General features: G+C 37.4%; 1 protein-coding gene across 5 annotated transcripts in view; it reads left to right on the top strand.

Moving 5' to 3' along the window:
- PRKD1 (protein kinase D1) overlaps window positions 1–9,805 on the top strand; it is a 317,005-nt gene extending 307,200 nt beyond the window's left edge. For all 5 annotated transcript variants that reach the window (XM_032404867.1, XM_032404869.1, XM_032404865.1 and 2 more), the window contains 2 exons: window positions 7,886–7,971; window positions 8,819–9,805. In XM_032404867.1, coding sequence (XP_032260758.1) covers window positions 7,886–7,971; window positions 8,819–9,037 — 305 coding nt within the window. In that variant the 3' untranslated portion in view covers window positions 9,038–9,805. The remainder of the gene's footprint in view (window positions 1–7,885; window positions 7,972–8,818) is intronic.
- Window positions 9,806–20,873: the final 11,068 nt, after the last annotated feature.

Genomic DNA, 20,873 nt, shown 5'->3' with positions numbered 1-20,873 from the left:
AGCATTTTTTTAAAAACCAGAAACACAGAAGCCTCTCCAAAGGATTTTAATGTGCAGTGAAAAAGGGAAAAAAAATCCACCTGAATATCATTAGGATCGTGTAGTAAATGTATTTTGATTTCTACCTTAAATTTTGAACCAATTTGGCATCAGTTTGGGGGCTGCTGTAGGCAGTTTTTTAACAACTCACAATTTCCAAGATTGTGTTCCTAGTCTTCAAGAGGAACTGAAATTGTAAAACAAAGGCATAACCATTGATAGAGTAACTTTCTACAGAAGAAAGAACTGGAAAAGGAAAGATACCGACTTGAGTCTCGAAAGGTCCTGCACTTGACTGGATTGCGGTCATTGACTCAGACCGAGTAAGAGGATGATTTCTAGTGGCCTTGTTTGCTGCCAGCCTCTGGTTTCAGCCCAGGAGAAGCGTCCCGGTTAGTGTTGCCGGGCAACAGCTTGCTGGGTTGAGAGCTGGAATGTGAAGGGTTGCAAAATGATTTTTAAAATAAACACACAACTTAGCATCAGCATGAAGCAAACCGAGAGAAGTACTGAGCACTACACTGTGACAGGCAGTGAGGCAGAATCGAAAGGGGGAAAAGAAAATACGTCCTTGAAGGCAAGGAGTGCAGTGGTTTGACAGATGATGGCTCCATCACTAGAATAATAGTTCCGATCTGGTTTCCTATTTGAAAATTTGTACCTGACTAGTTTGTGGGTGGACAGAAGACAGTGTGGGAAGTGTTGAAAAGGTACTGTTTCTGGAAAAAAGAGGTCAGCCCATGGGATTCACAGGTAATTTCTCTTCTGTAAAATCAACATTGCAAAATAACATGATCTCTATTTCAGGTATTCTCAGCATTATTTTGATTTTCTGATAGAAGTCACCAATCCTGTGATCTATTACATTTTGTAGAGTTGTGATGTCTTTCCATCCAGGGATATGTTTAACCAAAATAATACAAACCATATGCACATAATGTGGATATTAAAACTTAGAGCTGAGAAAGTGGCCATTTAAATTTCTCATTAATGTATTCAATCTACCAAATGCCATTTAGCAAGCATTTTTCTAATGTGCTGAATGATGCATTTTATTTTAAATATTTATGAAACTTATGTGCAAAAATCAGTACATAATCTGACCTTAAAGGAGTTAAAATCTAGTGGGAAGAATTGGGGGGAAGACAGGCATATACTGAGATAATACAAGATGGGAAATGACTGAGAGGTTTGACGCGCGGGACCTATTATATATTCAAATATGTCCAATTCTATTCATTTGGTAGGATTTTCTCCAGGTTTTGGATGTCCTTCAGTTTAGCCATAGTAATGGCGTATGCAAATGTACCAATCTATATAGAGAGAACCTATTTTTTTTTTTTTTTCTAAGAGAGGGAGAGAGGTCAGGGAAGGGGGAGTTGCAGAGGGAGAGGGAGAGAGAGAATCTTAAGCAGGCTCCACACACAGCATGGAGCCCAACCTGGGGTTCATCTCACAACGCTGAGATCATGACCTGAGCCAAAATCCAAAGTTGGACACTCAGTCGACTGACCCACCCAGGCGCCCCGCACAGAACCTATTCTGTCCATACACATGGTATTTACTTTGAAATACAGAATGACTGCAATATAGTCTCTACAATTTCAAAGGTAATTTTGAATTTTGATGCCAGAAAAAATGGAATCCATACAATTAGCACTCTGATGGAACATTTCTTTTCCTATTAAAACAAAGCCCTTCAGCACCTGCATATACGATTTAGTTTTGGTTTTGTTCCGATATACTTGTACACCTGGCAGACAGGCTACCCAGAACTTTAGCTATCCTAACATCTGCTAAAGTTCCATTCCAGCAAAAGAGAACGTCTGATTCAATTTTCTCTTTGCTTTCCTGACATTTTAGACTCTCAGCTGATGGGGCAATGAGAGAAATTGCTATACAGGAAGTTAGGGGGAAAGTAACCATGTTAGCCAAGAATTTATTGTGGCAAAAAAGAAACATCAGGCTTCAAAAAACAGATTTTCTTTTCTCTTGTTTTCTAACTTATAGGAAACATCAGTGTGAATCCATGGCTAGAGACATTTTAGAAGGCACAAAGCTCTTTTGCTCATGAAGGATAAGGGATTCTTTAAAAATGAAAATTTGAACCATACAATTGCTTAAAATTTTCCAATAACAAATAAAAGGGAAAGACTTTCCACATTGCCTCTGTGGTGGGATCATTGGCACGAAGGTCAAGAAAGAATTCTTGATATGTTTTATGGTGCAACTTCATAAGTTTATTTAAGTAGCACAGGGACAGGACCCGCGTGCAGAAAGAGCTACACTTTACTGAATGAAGCTGGTGCTTATATGCCTAGTGCTCAAGGGGGAGGGTGCAGGGAGTATTAGATCATAAATGTCTTCTTTGAGTTTCTACTCGTAAAACTACTTTCACAAGATTTCTCTGGTGCTTATCATTCAGTTCGATATTAACTATTGGTGAGATAGACAGGCAGTCATGAGACCCTTTAAGAATGTAGCAACCAGCATGTATTTGATCTATATTGAAACTCTGCAGGCTATATAGGTCAGCCTTCTGGACTAAAGGTGAACATTTTTCTGCTTCTCTCCCTCATCACCTCGATGTGGCTCTCCAAGGTGTTTAGAGAGCTTGGATTTACGACAGTTTATTAATGACAGGGAAGGAGGGGATTGAGTTTAAGGAAGAGAACAAAACCCTCAGAATATTAGAAAGGCTAACTCCCAGAATAAATGGCAGAAGGTAATCCTACTAGTCTCTGAAAAAGTTACCATATTTACTGCAAAGAGGAGAAATCAGCCACTGCCTATTTTTCTCCTGTTTTCTTCAGGGAGCAATGGGGGAGTCTTCATACTGAGAGAATAAAAGGAGGAGACTGTGAAACAAAATATATATATATATAACCCGAGGGAATAAAGGATTCCCTGCATAGCTTTTGCCCTAGCCAGTGTTAGCTATTCAAAATTGCATCTGCTGATTGCCCAGAACTGTGGAGACCAGCACTGTGTTGCAGTAAATTTCAACTCTTGAAAGGCAGGTATTTGGATATATCCTTTTTGCCATATCTAGGGAAGGAGGTACAAGATACCAAGATTTTCTGAGACATTATCTCCTTCTCCAGTATCCCTTTCTCATGGGGCTATGGAAACCTCTTCGACTGCAGATCTTCATGGAGCTCTGGGGAACCTGGAGTTCCTGCCTCCTTCTACCTTCCCCCTTGGGCTCTGGAGTTCTGCTCTGCTGTGGTGCCAACATGCATTTTCCTTCTGACTTTCCATTCTAAGGCAGTCCTCTTCTGTACTCCTGTTTCCCACAACCAGACCCAGAACGTGTTCCCTCTCTCCTTTGCTTAGTTTTGAGAGAAATTCACAGAATGGCCCAATTTTGTATCTGTCTCTCCCATTTTCTCTCCCTCCCCCTCATCCCCTGCATTCCCTTTAGATCAGATTGCCGAGTCTTGATTTCACATTTGGGAACTGGAGTTGAGACCCCCATCTGGACTTTTCTTCTGATTGCTGGCTCTATTTTGGGACTGCTGGGGCTACTCCAGTTTTACTAGTCTTTTAGCTTATTTGTTACTGGCTTCCTCTTCCCTTAGCTTGGACCCTCTACACTCTTAATATTACACCTAGTAGTTTCTGCTGGGAGTTAGCTCGTATCACAAGAGGAAGGACACTCAGTGGCATCTATAAATATGATAAATGTTTATGACTGCATATTAAAGAAGCTCACAGTGGTGCTCTTAGAGCCATTGTGAGTAATTTTTAATCATGGATAAAATGAGAGAGATGCCAGGATACTTAAGACAGGCCAGAGGTTTCTGAATTTCTGAAAGGGGTCAAGAATGAATTCTGAATTCATTCAACAAGAAGCTTAACATTGATCCTTGACAAAATCCTAGACTGAATGATAGAGTAGATAGTGTTCAAACATTTAGAAAACAAATCCTGGCCCTTAGAAGGAAATGACTAAAAGTCAGTATTAGTCAATATTAGTTTACTTAATTTTTTTTCCAGAATAATTGAATTTTTTTTTTTAAATAAGAATGGTAAAATAAGTACTACTGAGGACTAATGTGCCTTCACTATAATAAAACATTTGGAAAAAATCTCCCATCCATCTTCCATCTTTGGAAAAGATGATAAAATAGGGGGGCACCTGGGTGGCTCAGTTGTTAAGCATCTGCCTTCGGCTCAGGTCATGGTCCCAGGGTCCTGGGATCGAGCCCCGCATCGGGCTCTCTGCTCGGCGGGAAGCCTGCTTCTCCCTCTCCCACTCCCCCTGCTTGTGTTCCCTCTCTCGCTGTGTCTCTCTCTGTCAAATAAATAAAATCTTTAAAAAAAAAAAAAGATGATAAAATAGGGACTGGATGGCAGTACTCCTAGGAGGCGATTGCCTTTTTTTTGTCAGCCTTGCTCTGAGAATAACCAGTAGGCATGGCGGTTGGGAGTATGATCTAGGATAGAGTCATCCAGCCTCATATTAAAGCATTTTCCTGACCAAAAAAAAAAAAAGGTTTCTAATAATCTGATTAATATGTAGCAGATAGACTCATTCAGTTGGAAGTGGTAGATAGCTAGGATACTTAGCCCTTATGATAGGAGGGGCTCATACCATATTCAAAATAGTCTTTGAATGCCAAAATGTTGAGTTAAACTCACAGAAGAACATAAGAACATAAAAGTGTGGTAGAAACCTAATTAAGAAGAATTTAATGTTCAAAATTAGAAAAAATGTTAAATTTAATTAACTTTTAACATTAATATCAGTTAGTAATAATAAGTTAATGGTATGATCTGGTTGCTATATGCCATAGTCTTTAACAGCAGGGGCTTTGGAGCCAGACCCCCAGATTTCAGTCTCAGCTCAGGAGCTGTCTGACTTTGGCCAAGTTACATGACCTTTTCCTTTTATATAAAGTGGCAATGAAAATAGTAACTACTTTCATAGGGTTGTTATCAGGACTATGTAAGAATATGAATGTGCAATTTAAAATACCCTCAATTCTAGGCTACCTGAATAATATCTGTGTGTACAAATAAGTCAGTTAATTATGAGGAGGCTTCTGTCAACAATGAATAGGAACATTGAAGAAAAGCTAGTGAATGTCAAGCGTGCACAGGAAGAATCAGGAGTGTGAAGGACAGCTGAAGGAACTGTAAGAAGGTGAAGTGAAGGTGAATTGCTATCCCTAAGACTTGAAAAACTGTCATACAAAATAGAGCCAAGTTAATGTGGGTTAGCTATAAAAAGACAGTTTGGGGCACACTATAGGAGAAACAAATTCTTGTCACTAGTATTCATGGGCATATGAAATAGACTGGACCGTTGGAGACAGTCTCATACTATCTCCAGGGTGTCTGTGCGCGCTCACGTTTTGCCTTTGTAACTAGATTGGGAGCTTTTTAGGGTTAGAGCTTTATCATTAACTCTTTTGTTACCTAAGTAATTGCCAACAGTCATTCCTTAGGGAAGATTTGGTGAATGAATGGTGAATGAACAGATAAATGAATGGTTGACCCATGTGAGGAACATAGCCAATAAAGAGAACATTGTGAAAACAAAACTAGAATTTCTTTTAAAAGTGGGTTTAGTGAAAGGCATTTTGGATGGTACAGTTAATGCTGGATTGTATGACTTGATTAATAAAAAGGATGTTTTAAGAGCTCCAGAAACAGCGACAATTAGAATGGAGCTCTCAATGATGGGCCTATTTTCTGAGTAACACCAGGTGCCCAAAGTTAATTATCCCCATTTTTTTTTTCTACCAAGAGCCACAAAATATATTTATAAACACACAAATCCACTCACATATTTATATGCACACACGTATCCCTTCTAATTCTCTCCATATATCCTAAACGATTTTCTCTTGGTGGTACTTGCCCTTATTTTGCTGTGTTTATTCACATCGCCCGGCTACTGCGGCTGTAGTCAGACCTGTGATTGTGTGCTTCCTTCAGCAGAAAAAATTTTCCATCTCCACATATTCCATTCCCTTCAGACGCTTACAGTTTCTCCTCTGGCAGTCCTTCCCTCCCCATTAGGCAGCGTGGCTCACTGTTGGGGTGCATTTGGGCACAAACCAGGCCTTTTGTTGAGTTACTGTACTCCTACCTTCCTAATTATAGAATTCAAAGCAGAATGAGTGAATTAATAACCTGTATTTATTGCCTGCGGGGTCTGGGGAAACGTAATGCCATGGCGCACTTACAGTAGCACATAAGCTCTCCCGAGTCTCCCCTCATCCTCCATTTCTGCTCTCTGACTTCACAGCAGCAAGAATGGAAGGTGCAGTTTACTCACCAGTGAGTAAATCATGTGAATGGATGTTTTAAAGCACATGCCCAATACACAGTTCACTGAGAGAGCTATACTTTCAAAAGCTCTCTGGGAACACATGCTTGGAGTTTGAAATTGTACTAAGTACCGTGTTTCTTGAGATATCCTCGCTGAGGCAAGGGTATATGGGCCTAGACAGCACTGAAATGTGTGCTATTGCCTTTACTTTCTCCAATCGAAGGATTCTTAGGTGTTTGATTCTCCAGCCGTTCAAGCATGCAGACAAATACTTGGAATATTAGTGTCAGAGAGATAGAACTCTGGATTGCCAAAAGACTATAGACATAATTTCTCTTTGCCCGATAATGAGAAGGATTCTGATTCATTCTGTTTGAAGCAGTCTTTGTCCCAGTTGCCTCTGGACCCCTGTGATTGCCTGTATTTTCAGATCCATACAGGCTGACATAGACCATACCTAGAGTCAAAGTCACCTGAATCAGGACTTGGTGGTTGGGGAAGTTGGGGACTTAATTCACATTTTTTATATCAGCTACCTATTTGATTAAGATTTGGAGGGGAAAGATCCATCAGGAAACCTAATGACCAGGGTAGGTTAAGGATAGAAATGAACTCCGGTGAAATGTGAATGCTTCCATTGGTTTGGCAGATTTCGCTAAGCTCTTTCTTGGGAAGAAAATGCTAAGATGAAAGAAATATGGGAAGTTATTACAAGAATGAGTAAGAAGTGTAATAGTGAATTTAATAATGACCTATTAATAATCTAGGCTGAAAATACAATTTTTACAAAGGTGAGGGAAAATTCTGTCACATGGTAACTCAGGTGCTTTGTAACTAGATAACTAGAAAAATCACTTCCCCGCCCCCCCTCTGAATTACACTCTGTAGGAATCCCAATCACAATCAGAGTACTAAGCTGGACAGACTGGTTCTAACCTGTTTTCTTTCCTGTCTTCCTCTAGTAAACAATGAAGGCTGATATAATTCCAATTCATTGGATATTTTAAAAAGCAAAGTGAAAGAGACCAGAGTGTTTTCCTATTGGGCCATTTTTAGGCTCTGAGTTTATCCTGAATCTTGGCCCATGTTATATTTTATTTTATTTCTTTTAAATTTGGTGTCCAGATGTCTGTCATTTGATTCAAGACTTTGAAGCCTATTATGCGTATTTAAACTTTAAACACATTTTATAACAAAATTAGTAAATGCTTTCTCTTGAATATTAGTTGTATCCTGCAGTTAGTGTAAGAAATAGTTAAATGATGTACATTTAAACAAAACTCCTACTTTAGAAAAGTGTATTAAAGACCAGACCAAGAGAAATTCACATCATGTTCACAAAAGACTCAGACTTCCTCCTCCATAATTATTTTCAATTTCATTTTTTAACATCCAAAATAAAATGAAGGCCAAGGTTTTAGAATTCTCAAGAGGTATTTTCTTCAGGTTCTAGTGCCTGTTATCACTATGCTGCATTTAACAGTGTGAAATAAACTGTAAATGAATTATGCATATGTTCCAGATTTGTCATCTGTTTTTATCAATAATTGAAATTTTTTTCAGCCATTGATCTTATCAATAACTTGCTGCAAGTAAAAATGAGAAAGCGCTATAGCGTGGATAAGACCTTGAGTCACCCTTGGCTACAGGTAAACATCAATCGCTGGATATTTTCCCAATCAGATGGACTTCTAAATATTTACAAGATTCTGGTATTATATGTAAAAATCTTTTGTCATAGTCTTAAAATTGTTATTCTTATATCAATTTGTTTGCCAAAATGCATGCAATATCTTAGGATTTAATAACAATTTAGTGTTTCTAGATCTTTCTCTCTACCAAGAATATTTGACGGGGGAGAAATATACCACATTACACACTCATGCACATGTCCTTACACATGCACCAAAAGTAAAAACAGAAAAACAAAAAAAAAATTTAAGGGTCATTATAAAACTCCAAGGACCAGATTTCAAGAGTGTCTATATGTGTAATCCTGATAAATGTCCAAGCAGATGCTCATCTGGTCATGCACTATACTCATTTGGAGGCTGCGTTTTTAAATCCTGGGCTAATATTCATGGAACAAATGCATAACAAATATAAAGTATATGCATGTGTTTGTTTCCTCTTATATATTTATTTTCACATTAAACTTAAACATTAGAAAAATGATACTATGCAATACTGAAGGATTATTCATAGGCATTAAATTTCAGAGGAATACCAGTATTCCTAATTGGTTGACTGCAAGCATTAATTGCCCACTCTTTGATGCATGATATCATATAAACAGTCTGCATTTGCAGAGTTTAGGTAAATAGGAAGGCTTTGGTGCTGATGTTTCCACCTGAGGATGCGTGATGCGAGACACAGCACGGATAGAGTGGAAGGGAAAAGGGTAACTCATCGGTTGTGGGAACTAACAAGAAATGAAACCGTATTTTAATGAGTTGTAATCATCTCTATGGTAATATTTTGGAATTTCTTCCTCAGGATTATCAGACCTGGTTAGATTTGCGAGAGCTAGAGTGCAAAATCGGGGAACGCTACATCACCCATGAAAGCGACGACCTGCGTTGGGAGCAGTATGCAGGCGAGCAGGGGCTGCAGTACCCTGCTCACCTGATCAATCCAAGTGCTAGCCACAGCGACAGTCCTGAAACAGAAGAAATAGAGATGAGAGCCCTCAGTGAGCGTGTCAGCATCCTCTGAGTTCCATCTCCTATAATCTGTCAAAACACTGTGGAATTAATAAATACATACGGTCAGGTTTAACATTTGCCTTGCAGAACTGCCATTATTTTCTGTCAGATGAGAACAAAGCTGTTAAACTGTTAGCACTGTTGATGTATCTGAGTTGCCAAGACAAATCAACAGAAGCATTTGTATTTTGTGTGACCAACTGTGTTGTATTAACAAAAGTTCCCTGAAACACTAAACTTGTTATTGTGAATGATTCATGTTGTATTTAATGCATTAAACCTGTCTCCACTGTGCCTTTGCAAATCAGTGTTTTTCTTACTGGAGCCTCAATTTGGTAAGAGTCTACGGAACCTGTCCATGAAATAGTTCTGTTCTGTGTGTCCCATTGGCATTGTCATTATAAGGAAACTCTTGAAGAGTAGATTATTACCAGTTCTATGAACAACTCCAAAACTCATGTGGAAAAAAAAAAAAGCGAATGATGGGGGATGGGAGATGGATATACAATCCTAGACACAAGTGCATGGAAGAGTTTACTGTATAGTTTCAAATCCTTTGCCTGCCTGGTGTGCCTCAGTATGTTTAAACTCATATAAGTGGACCTAGGTGCGCCTACTGCTCATAAGCCTAAATGCCTTAGAAATGTAAACTGCCATCTATAACAGATATTTCCCCCTTTCTTACAATACCCTCTGTACTGTGGAAAATCAGCAGCTAAGCAACCTTTTGCCTTTGTGTATTTTTCAATAATAACAAATAAATATTCTTGTCAAAGAATGTGTCCACTTGACTGAATCATTTTCATTTGCTTTCAGGCCATTTAGGAGCAGAGGTATCTGCTCAAAAAGCAGAGAAAGTCTCATGGTTTTGAATTTAGCTTTAACTACTATGAAGCCTAAAAATGTGTTTCAAGGTGTAATGAAGGATTTCTGTTCTAGCGTGTCATCTAGTTTCCAGTAGAAAAAAGAGCTCTCAGAGGAAAACAACCGAACAGGAGACTTGGAGGCATAAGTAAGAATATTACAAATGGCAGTCTCGATGTAGCATCCTGATTTAGTCAGTATAAAACCAGGATTTATTACAATAATGGCTCTAATTTCTTTCTATATTATCTAAACAAGAAGGTTCTAAAGTGAACTACAAAAACACATAAAGACTAGAGAATAATTCCTAAAGAGAAAGCCACCTGAGGTAAAGTTCTATAGCCTGGGAAAGAGAAAACTAATATTGGACTTAACAGACTTTGGGGTAAGGAGTGGGTAATGTGGGCTGTCTTTCTTTGTAGCAAGACGACAAAGCATTAGCATGTATTACTGTTACTTTGTAACAGAAATGTTTTAAATATTTGGAAGAATTTTATAAGTGTTCTGAGACACTTAAATGTATTAGGTAAGCGTGTTAAGGCTACACAATATTTACAGATAGGGGGTAAAATGGTTGCATCTTTCCAGTGGTTAGTCACTATTTTGTATTATTACCTATTCCTTATTCTGTTCTATTATTATTTATCTCTTTATGTCTCAGAACAGCAATTGAAACTTTTCAAGCAGAAGAATAAGCAACATCATAGAGTTCACTCTGCCAGCAAGACAAAGTCTGGGTAGAAGCCAGGATAAGGAGTGAGCCAAAAGACCAGCTAAACTATTGTAATAACCCTTCTGGGACGATGAGGACCTGACATAAAACAGTAGTAAATAGAATTTAAATGTGGAATTAAAAAAAATCCAGAATGAATCCTAGGTGTTTTGGCTTGGATGATTGATGGAACTATTAATCAAAAGGAGTTACAGCCTTAGAAAGGGTGAGTTCATGTTTGAACATGGTGAATATAAAGTTCTATAGGACACCAAGTTTGGGATATCCTGAAGGCATTTATATATGTGCCTGGAGCTTGGGGAGAATTCTGGAGTTGAAGATACAGATTAGTAAGTCAAAATGCCACCATATGTTGATCAGAATGACTTGGATCCTTGGGGATAGCATGAGACAGAAGGCATCTTGGGACACAAACCCGAGAAATACCAATACAGAAGGTTCAGTCAGAATGAAAGGAAAATTGAGAAGGAATGCTTAAAGATGGAATTAAAGGAAGCAATATTACAGAAGCCAAAGGAAGAAGTTCAAAAATGAGGCAGACAACAGTAGAAAATACAATGGAGAGAGAATGATTTCAGCCTTTTGGGGGCCAGCCTTACCAACCATTCCAGCATTTTGTAATGAATATGACTACAGCTACATTCAGAATAGCCATGTCAAAAGGACATCTGTGTGCTATTGACACCATCTATTGTGCCTTGTCATCAAGCACAGGAAAAAGAAAAAACGGCTGTGTGTTTTCAGAGAAAGGGGGGCCACTGAAAGTCATGCCACTTTTCTTCCACCCAAAATATCTACAAAGAATCCAATTTCATTGAATGAGCACCCACTTTCTATGCTAAATTATCATCAATAAAGTTGTCCAGACTTCACATCAGTGGTATCTCATAGTATCAAATGATATGGGCATGTCCATAGTCTATGTTTAATTTAAAAGACAACCCAGCATTTTTGATACAGAAGTATCTTCTGATTCTAACAAAAATAAGAGAAATGACAAAAGCATGTTTTAGGGAGGCTGTGTCCTCTGTCATTGTCACAGAAGCAATATTCCTTAGGTAATGACATTATCAGCCCAAGATGCCATAAAAATTGCTGGTCTCTACGTATCCTGAACCATCAGCACAAACAGCCACCGTTCTTACATTTGTCCTGAGCAAGAGGACAGTGCTGAGAAAAATATTTTGATCACTGATGCTTTTGATACGTCCATTTGTCCCTAAGGAAGAGATCATCTTTGCGTTTAGTGAATACTCACTCTGATGGAGACATTTTGAGAAATATGTAATGAACCTTTGTATTGAATGTGTAAAATAAGTACAGCGGTGAAAATAAGCCATCTGTTTCCTCTGCATCCATTACCCAGTGTTAAAGCTTGACTACCCCTGTGAAGTGATTCTGTTTGCAGACCACTTGTTTGGACTTGGTTTAAGAAACCAAGTACTGGTTCATCTGAAGATACACCAAGGCTCATGGAGAAGGGCCGACTGCTTTCAGTGGCCAAAAGGGAAGAAGTTCCTTCATCTCAGCCTTTACACATTGCCCATAAGATGGTTCTGTCCCCCCCCCACCACCGCCCACTCCCTTGCCTTTACTCCTATTCATCCTTTAAGCCTGAATTTGACCTATGTCTCACATCGTTTCTGCTCCCCTGCTTCTCTTTAACTGCCTTCTTTTTTGTTAGATATTTTTAGTATCCACCAACAAATTACCCCTTGACTTAAAACAGGCTCAGCTTCCCACTTTCAACAGAACAATATAAACAAATCATCTTGAGCCTGGCTTCTCCTTTTAGCAAATATTTTTGCAAAATAATTTCTGTCTATTCTTTCTCTGGTAAATTTCTCACTTTTTTTTTCCCTTTGGCTTCTGTGTTTATATCCCATGGAATAAAATTTTCATTTTTATTATTGATAATCCTCTTCTCACGAAAGTCATCAATGGCCTCTAACTCAAAAAGGATGGATTTTCTCAACATAGCTTAGAGGTTAGAAACCCAAATGTAGAGACAGACTAACTTTGGCTTGAATTCTGGGTGACCATGAAAGCGCTACAATCACTCATACATCTTTAGGCATGTTGTGAGAGACTAAATAAAATAATACAAATTCAATACAATTCAGTGCATACTTGGCTTGAGACGTCGATAAAGCCATCAATAATGGTTGACTGTTGTTTAGTCACTCAGCAGTGATTCTTGACCACTTCCTGTGTGCTGGGAATATAGCAGCTGAGAGGTAGATGGGGTCACTGTCCATATTGCCTATGACCTGTTTTTCCCTGAGGTCCTAACTCCATTTATTTTGATGGCTACTGAAAGGGGCGTGAACTTTGAAGCTTAATGGGCATAGATCCAATCCCAGCCCCAGGCCTTGTTAGTGAACTTAGACAAACTACTTTAAAGTCTCTGAGTCTCCTCATGAGTAGAGTGGCAACAATGCCTATTTTAAAGTGCAGTTGGGATAACTAAGATAAGTATGTAACTTTCTTAGGCAAATTGCTGGCATGTATTGCAGGTCAACAAATGTTAATTTCCTCCTCTCCCTGACCTCTGTTTGCATTTGCCAAGGTTTTCCTTATTTTCTTTTTCGATATTTTCTCTTCATATGATTTATTTCCAAATCCATATTGGCTACTATAAACTCTCAGCAATCCAGTTTCCTCTCTCCATGAATTTATAGGCTCTATCTATCTAAAGATCCTAAAATCAGCATTATCATTTTCACCTTTAAATCAGCTGCATCATAGACTTCTTCTAGGTGGAACTTTTTCTTCAGGCTCTCCTCCCTCCCATCTACTCTCCACACCACTGCCAGATTTATCTTCACCAAATTTGCTTTCATCCTTTTACTCGTATGTTCTAAAATCCTCAAAGACTCTGCTCCCAGTTATCTACAAGATACATTCAGATTCCTTAAAGTTACAAAAGCTGTGGAGTCCAAAAATTAATAAAGTTCTATTCAATAAGAATTCTATGTATCCCACAGATTTATGGAACACAGAATTTCAGGACTTAGACAGGAATTAGTTTTACCTCTTTGAAGTTCATTTATTTCTATAACAAAATAGGAAGCTAGACAATATGACTTCTAAATTATCTCCTAATTCATACATTTTATGAAAGCATGGCTTAATCTGAATGTCAACAAGGTGCCAATGATGTACACTTTTTGTCAACTCTATGTTTCTAGTTCTCTGGGGCAAATGCTCTTTTGAAAAAGGGAATGTCACATCCTCTCCTGACCTCCTTTTGTCAAAGATTGTGTCCAGGAACTTTTGACAATAGATGGTTTCTTTAAGTGAATCTGAGCTACCAGATCTGCTGAAAAGTGTGAACGAAAGTGTGAACATTTGCTGCAGAACTTCTTTCTGTATCTTAAGTGAAATGGTAAGACTTTGAATTAAGATTTTTTTTTTCTGGGAAATGGAAGAATCTTCATGTCTTCTGCTGGTTTTTTGTTTTTTGTTTTTTTTTAAATATGCCCTAAAACCCTTGGATCTTCTCCTTTTGAAATATTTTAGTGTAGCTTAGTCTGAGAACAAAGGTTGGGCTTTACTTGAGCTTTGGGCACTTAACTGATCTCAATTGTCAAGGAGATTTTAATTTTCCCCTCATAATTTTTCCTCCACATTTAAAGGCAGGTAACTCTCTCGTATTGGTTGGCTACTGGATTCCACTAGCTTCTACAGAGACAAGGATAATTAGGGGCAAATACCTGAGTGTGACCCATATTAGGTCTCATGTAAAATCTCCAGCTAGATTCTATGCAGGAGCTTTCGCCCCTTTAGATTGAGGGAGAGGAGTAAGAGGAATCGCTTGAGTAAAGATAGGGAAGTCAGAAGAACCTGACATGAATAGAAGAAAAGCTCCTGATGAAGTAAAGGGTTAATATGAAGGTAGACCCCGGGAGTAACATTGTCCAGGTTAAATAGAGCTAAATTATCAAAAGCCTCAAAAACCAGGAAGAAGAATTCACCGTTTGTCCCAAAATAAGTAGGAAGCTAACTGCAATTTTTGTAAGGGGAATTATGGAATTCTTTTCTTTTGCACTTAAGAAAGAAATAAGAAAATTTGGGGGGGTGCAGTTCTAAGAATTCAAATATTTAAGTCATGCTTTTGTTCATAGAGAGTAAAAGGCTTTAAAAAAAATAATGCAAGCAGAGTCCAAATTAAACAGACTATCCTCTCATTACTTCCTTTTGAAGACAGAGTACTCTTATTTTCAGAGGTGAATTTCTTCCTTGCACTTGATTCTCTTTCTTCAGACACCCAAACTAAGAACATCTCAAAGGAGATAGTGACTTGAAGAATAAGCCACACTTGGACTTCATAAAATTGTAGCTTGTGTACATAGAGAAATAATCATTAGAGCCAATTATCTTTAGACAGACTGATGTTTCAAATTCTAATTACAAAGTTTTAGCCTTGTTAACGCCTGTGCTTCATTTTATATCTTGGCTACCACATTTTATTGTTACAATTCATTAAAAATAATGTGAAAATGAAGATGACCATAAACTTCATCATACAAGCAAAAGAAAAAATAAGGCCTGGGTAATGATAACAACATTTATATTTGCATAGCAACTTCCTTTTAAGGAGCTCAAAACATTTCACAAATATTATCTCATTAATCCTATGAGTAAAGCAATAAAAAATAGATATCTGAGCTAAGGAAATTGAGGCAGGAAAGGGCTACAGTTTGTTTCTAATGTTCCACATTGAATTATGAGCAGATGAAGGAGTAGTCAGATTTATTTTTTATTTTAAAATTTACATATAGTAAAATTGACTTTTTTTGGTCTACATTTTTTATGAGTTTTACCACGTATAGATTAATGTAACTATCATCACATTCAGGGTACAGAATAGTCTTATCACTCAAAAAAAAAAAAAAAAAACTTCTTTATGATACTCCTTTGGAGTCAAGCTCTCTCCAACATCTACCCCTGGTGAACACTAATCTGCTCTCCATCCCTATGGAGTTGCCTTTTTCAGAATTTCATATAAATAGAATCACAGAGTATATAAACTATTGTGGTTGGTTTCTTTCCCTCAGCATAATGCCTTCGAGATTCATCTGTGTTATTGCATGAATCAGTAGTTTATTCCTTTTTATTGCTGAGTAGTATTCCATTGTCTGGATGTATCAAGTTTGTTTATCCATTCACTTATTACAGGACATTGAGGTTGTTTCCAGTTAGAGTTGATTTTTAATAGAGCTGCGATATGTATTTATGTACGGATTGTGTGCGAAAATAAGTTTCATTTCTCTAGATTAGATACCCATGAACACCGTTGTTGAGTTATATGGTGTCTGTTAACCTTATAAGAAACTGACAAACTGTTTTTCAGAGTGTCGATACCATTTTTTTTTTAAGATTTTATTTATTCATTTGACAGAGAGAGACACAGCGAGAGAGGGAACACAAGCAGGGGGAGTGGGAGAGGTAGAAGCAGGCTTCCCGCCAAGCAGGGAGCCTGATGTGGGGCTCGATCCCAGGATTCTGGGATCATGACCCGAGCCGAAGGCAGATGCCCAACGACTGAGCCACCCAGGCGCCCCTGTCAATACCATTTTTAATTCCCACCGGAGGCGTATGAAAGTTCCAGTTGCTCTATAGTCTCATTAGCACTTGGTATTGTCACTCTTAAAAAATTTATTTTAACCATTCTAATCAGTGTGTAGTGGTATGTCATTGTAGTTTTCATTGCATTCCCATAGTGGATAATCATACTAACTATCTTCCCTGTGCTTATTTTCCATTGGTCTGTCTCTTTTGGTAGTGTCTGTTCAACTGTTCTGCTCTTAGTAGTTCTAGAAATTTTGTAGATTCTTGGGGAATTTCTACATGGACAGTCATTTGCAAATAGACAAAATGTTATTTATTTATTCCTGATCTTAGGCATTTATTTATTGATGCTTTGTATCTAAGCTGTCAAATTTAGGCATACAGATTTATTTGTATTATTCCCATGTTATCCTTTTAATATGTGGAGCTTGTGGTGGTATGATTTCTTCCATTTCTGATTTTGGTAATTTGTATCTTTTCTCTTTTTTCTTTGTTAGTCTAACTATAGTTTCATCAATTTCATCAGTCTTTTCAAAGAACCACATTTCAGTTTTAATGATTTTTTCTACTGCTTTTTTTGTTTTAAATTTAATTGATCACATCTTTATTATTTTCTTTCTGTTTCCTTTGGAATTCTTTCTAATTTCTTAAGGTATATCTTCAATTATTGATTTGATACTTTTATTTTTAATACAGCATTTTATTGGTAAATATTGCCCTCAAGCATTACTTTAGCTGCATCTCTGAAATATTGATATGTTGTATTTTAATTTTGTTAAGTTCAAAATATTTTCTAATTTCCCTTCAGTCATCCTCTTTGAACCATGGATTATTTAGAAGTATGTTCTTTAATTCCCAGCTACTTGGAGGTTTTTCAGTTATCTTTCTGTTATTGATTTCTAGTTATTCTTTATGATCAGGCAATATATTTTGTAGGATTCCATTCTTCTTGAATTTGTTATGATGAAGATATGGCCAATCTTGATAATGTGTCATGTGTACTTGAAAAGAATATGTATTCTGCTATTGTGGGGTGAAGTGTTCTACAAAGGTCACCTAAATCCATGTGAGTGATGGTGTTGTTCAGTTCTTCTGTATCCTTCTGGTTAATTTTACATGGTATATGCTTTTCCATTCTTTTACCTTAAACCTACATCCATATATTAAAAAGTGAGTTTCTTGTAGATAAAATGTAATTGGGTCTTGGATTTTTAAAATCATTATGAAATCTTTTTTTTTTTTAAATAGCTGAGACAATTTAAACTTAACATAATTATTCTTATTTTTGGATTTAGGTCTACCATGATTTTTTTTGTTTGTTTTCATTTCCTCTCTTTTTTTTATTCCCTTCTTTTCCATTTATTTCCTTATATTGAATTATTAGAATACTTTATAGTATTCCATTTTTGTTTATTTGTTGAGTTTTACTATAGCTCTTTAATTTTTTGTTAGTGGTTGATCTAAGGATGACAATAGACATACCTGAAGTTTCACAGTGCATGTAAAAGTAACATTTTACAACTTCAAGTACAATATATAAATTTGCAATCTTGTAGATCATTTATCCTCTCCTCTTTATGTTGTAGTTGTAATATGTATTACATCTATATTGAAAACCCCAGAGGCACCCGGGTGGCTCAGTTGTTAAGCGTCTGCCTTTGGCTCAGGTCATGATCCCAGCATCCTGGGATTGAACCCCACATTGGGCTCCCTGCTCAGCGGGAGGCCTGCTTCTCCCTTCTCACTCCCCTTGCTTGTGTTCCTTCTCTTGCTGTGTCTCTCTCTGTCAAATAAATAAATAAAAATCTTTAAAAAGAAAAGAAGAAAAAACCCCATCAGACTGTTATAATTTTTGCTTTCAACATACATTTTTAAAAAGAGTTAAGGGGAGATTTGTCTATCATGTTTACCCAGATATTTACTATCTCTGTCCCTCTTCCTTCATTGTTGACATTCCAAGTTGTCCTCCAATGCCATTTTGATTCAACCCAAAGAACTCCCTTTTACATTTCCTTAAGAGCACTTCAGCTGGCAACAGCTTCTCTAGTTTTCCTTCATCTGAGAATACCTTTATTTTACCTCCATTCATAAAGGATACTTTCACTAAGTGTAGAATTCTGGGTTGACATTTCTTTTCTTTCAGTACTTGAAAATATCCCACTGACCAGACCACTACTTTCTGGATTCTGATAAGGAAATCTGCCATCATTTAATATCGTCTCTCTACGTGCATGCAATGGTTCATTTTTTTCTAGTAGCTTTCAAGATTTTTTGCTTGTCATTTGTTTCTGGGAGTTAGATTCTGGTGTTTCTGGGCATGGATTTCTTGGCACTCATCCTGTTTAGGTTTCACTGAGCTTCATGAATCTTTAAATTATGGCTGGCCAAATTTATAAAGTACTTCCTCACTCTTTCTTATGACGGTTTTTCTGAACTACACTCTTTCTATTATTTTTCTGGGACTCCAGGGATGAATGTTTAACCTTTTGGTATTTTCCCACAGATCCCTAAGACTGTTCATTTTTTTAATCTCTTTTTGTTCAAATGAGATACTTTCTTTTGATCTAAGTTCAAGCTTACTAATTCGTTCCTCTGTCATTTCCATTCTGTTCTTGAATCCATCCAGTGAGTTTCTGGTTTTTGTTATGGTATTTTTCAGTTCTAAAGTTTACCTTCAGTTTTGTTTTTATGTCTCGTATTGCTCTTCTGAGACTTTTTATCTTTCCATTCATTTCAACAGTATTTGGCATTACTTCTTGGAGTATGGTTAAAATCACTACTTTAATTTTTTTCCCGATAATTTCCACATCTATGCCATCTGTTGAGAGTTTCTTGCTTCTCTGTATGTTAAATTTGGGGATTTTATCATGAATATTTTGAATAGTATGTGGGTTCTTTAGTCTTGTTTAAATGTTGTAAAGAGTATTGATTGCATTATTTGTTTCTTGATTTTAATAGTAATAGATCCTGTTAGATTCAAGCTACAAATTCCTACGTGCCTTCTGTGGGCTGTAGTTCCAAAGTCAGTTAACTTTTGAACACTTGTGCTGTGTCATTTGGACCTGTCTTTTATGTGCACCACCCGGTGGCAGTCTAGGATCTGGGAAATGGTCTACCTCACCATTCACTTCTCAAAGTCTTTGATAAGCAGACTAAAGATAGATTTAAGCATGTACAACTTGTGACTGAGCCCAAAAGTTCATATACAACTTTTTGGAATTATTTTCCTGAGCTCCCTCCTCTCTGAGATCTCCCTGACACCTTCTGTCTCACAGGAGCCCCCTTTTAATGGTCCTCTCGCTAGTAAGTCAGGGCTATGGCTTCCTCACTCTGTAGCATAATTAGCATGACAGTATCTGTCTCCAGGGCCAAGCAGCAAGAGGATATATAGAGAAAAAGACACAATGGGGTATTTCCCTACACTCTTAGGACCAGAGTTCTTCTGGTCAAGGGGAAGTGCTCCTTCATTTGAGTGTTAAGTGCCTGCCAGTCATTACCATTGTTGTCACTGCTGTTTTAGGGTTAGCTGGGGTGAGAAATCATAGAAAAAAGCACAGAGTATTTTCCCTCACTTTCTCTGACACCAGGGGGCCCTTCCTTGCTCATTAGCTAAGAAATAGCTTATCTTGGAGCCCTTTCTATTCACATTCAGTGCACAGTCTCAAGTCCCAGGCTGCTTTTGAGTTCATTGCTAAGAGATACCAGAGAAGAAAAAAAATGGGAAACTCATTGCTGATTTGGGGATACTTCACGTTCTGGTTTCCTTCCCCAATCTGCCTACTACCATTTACTTTTCAGAGTCCTCAGATAGCTGCTGCTGCATTATGTCCAGGGATTTTAGTTTCTTTTGGGGGAAGAAACTGGGTGGAATGTGTTTTCTCCATTTTGATTGGAACCAGAAACCAAGGTTCAAGTTTCTTGAATCTTAGTCATCAAACCAATCTTGAAGGTGTGCTTTAGTCTAAAGCCTAAAACAAATGTCCAAACAATAATGGTATATAAGATTTAAGTAATAAAGGTGCCAAAAACTCAAGCATTTCATTTAACTCTGCCATAACTCTATGAAGGTTGTATGATAGGCGTTTTATATATTTTTAACTTTATAGATAGGGGCCTGGGGTACAAAGAAATTAAGTAACTTACCCAAGGCCACACAGCTAATAACTGATGGGGTCAGGATTTGAATCTAGATAGTCTGGCTCCAGAGACCAAGCCCTTAATCATACATTGGTGCTTAATATTCTATTTCTATTTTCTCTTTTTGTTTTATTTTAGTGTATGTGTTATTGTGTGTTTATGGAAGAACACTGAGTATAACTATATAGCTACAAGCATAGCTTATTTTACCCCAAGTTTAGGAGGGAGAAAAGATCAGTTGGCAAAGAGGTGATATGACCACTTCTCAGAAAAACTGAGAAAATATTTTGGGGATCAAAACAATTTTAAAGCCCACTGATCCTTTAAATATATATGTGTATCAGCTGGATTTATTCACACACATCTCCTTTTCCCTTCATATTTTTAAACTCTAATGTTAAGTAGAAGGGCATATGGAGGATAGGAGGTTTCTGTTAGAATCAGTCCCTGCTGTAAAAAAAATTTTTTTTAATTAAAAAAAAATCAATAGTTTTCACTTATTTGTAAAATTAAAACCCCAACCAAGACACTAATGTAG

Source organism: Phoca vitulina, unplaced genomic scaffold (genome assembly GCF_004348235.1).
Source record: "Phoca vitulina isolate PV1807 unplaced genomic scaffold, GSC_HSeal_1.0 scaffold7, whole genome shotgun sequence".
Lineage (NCBI taxonomy): Eukaryota > Metazoa > Chordata > Mammalia > Carnivora > Phocidae > Phoca > Phoca vitulina.
The sequence above is the reverse complement of the archived record's forward strand: the minus strand, read 5'-3'. Positions and strand labels throughout refer to the sequence as shown.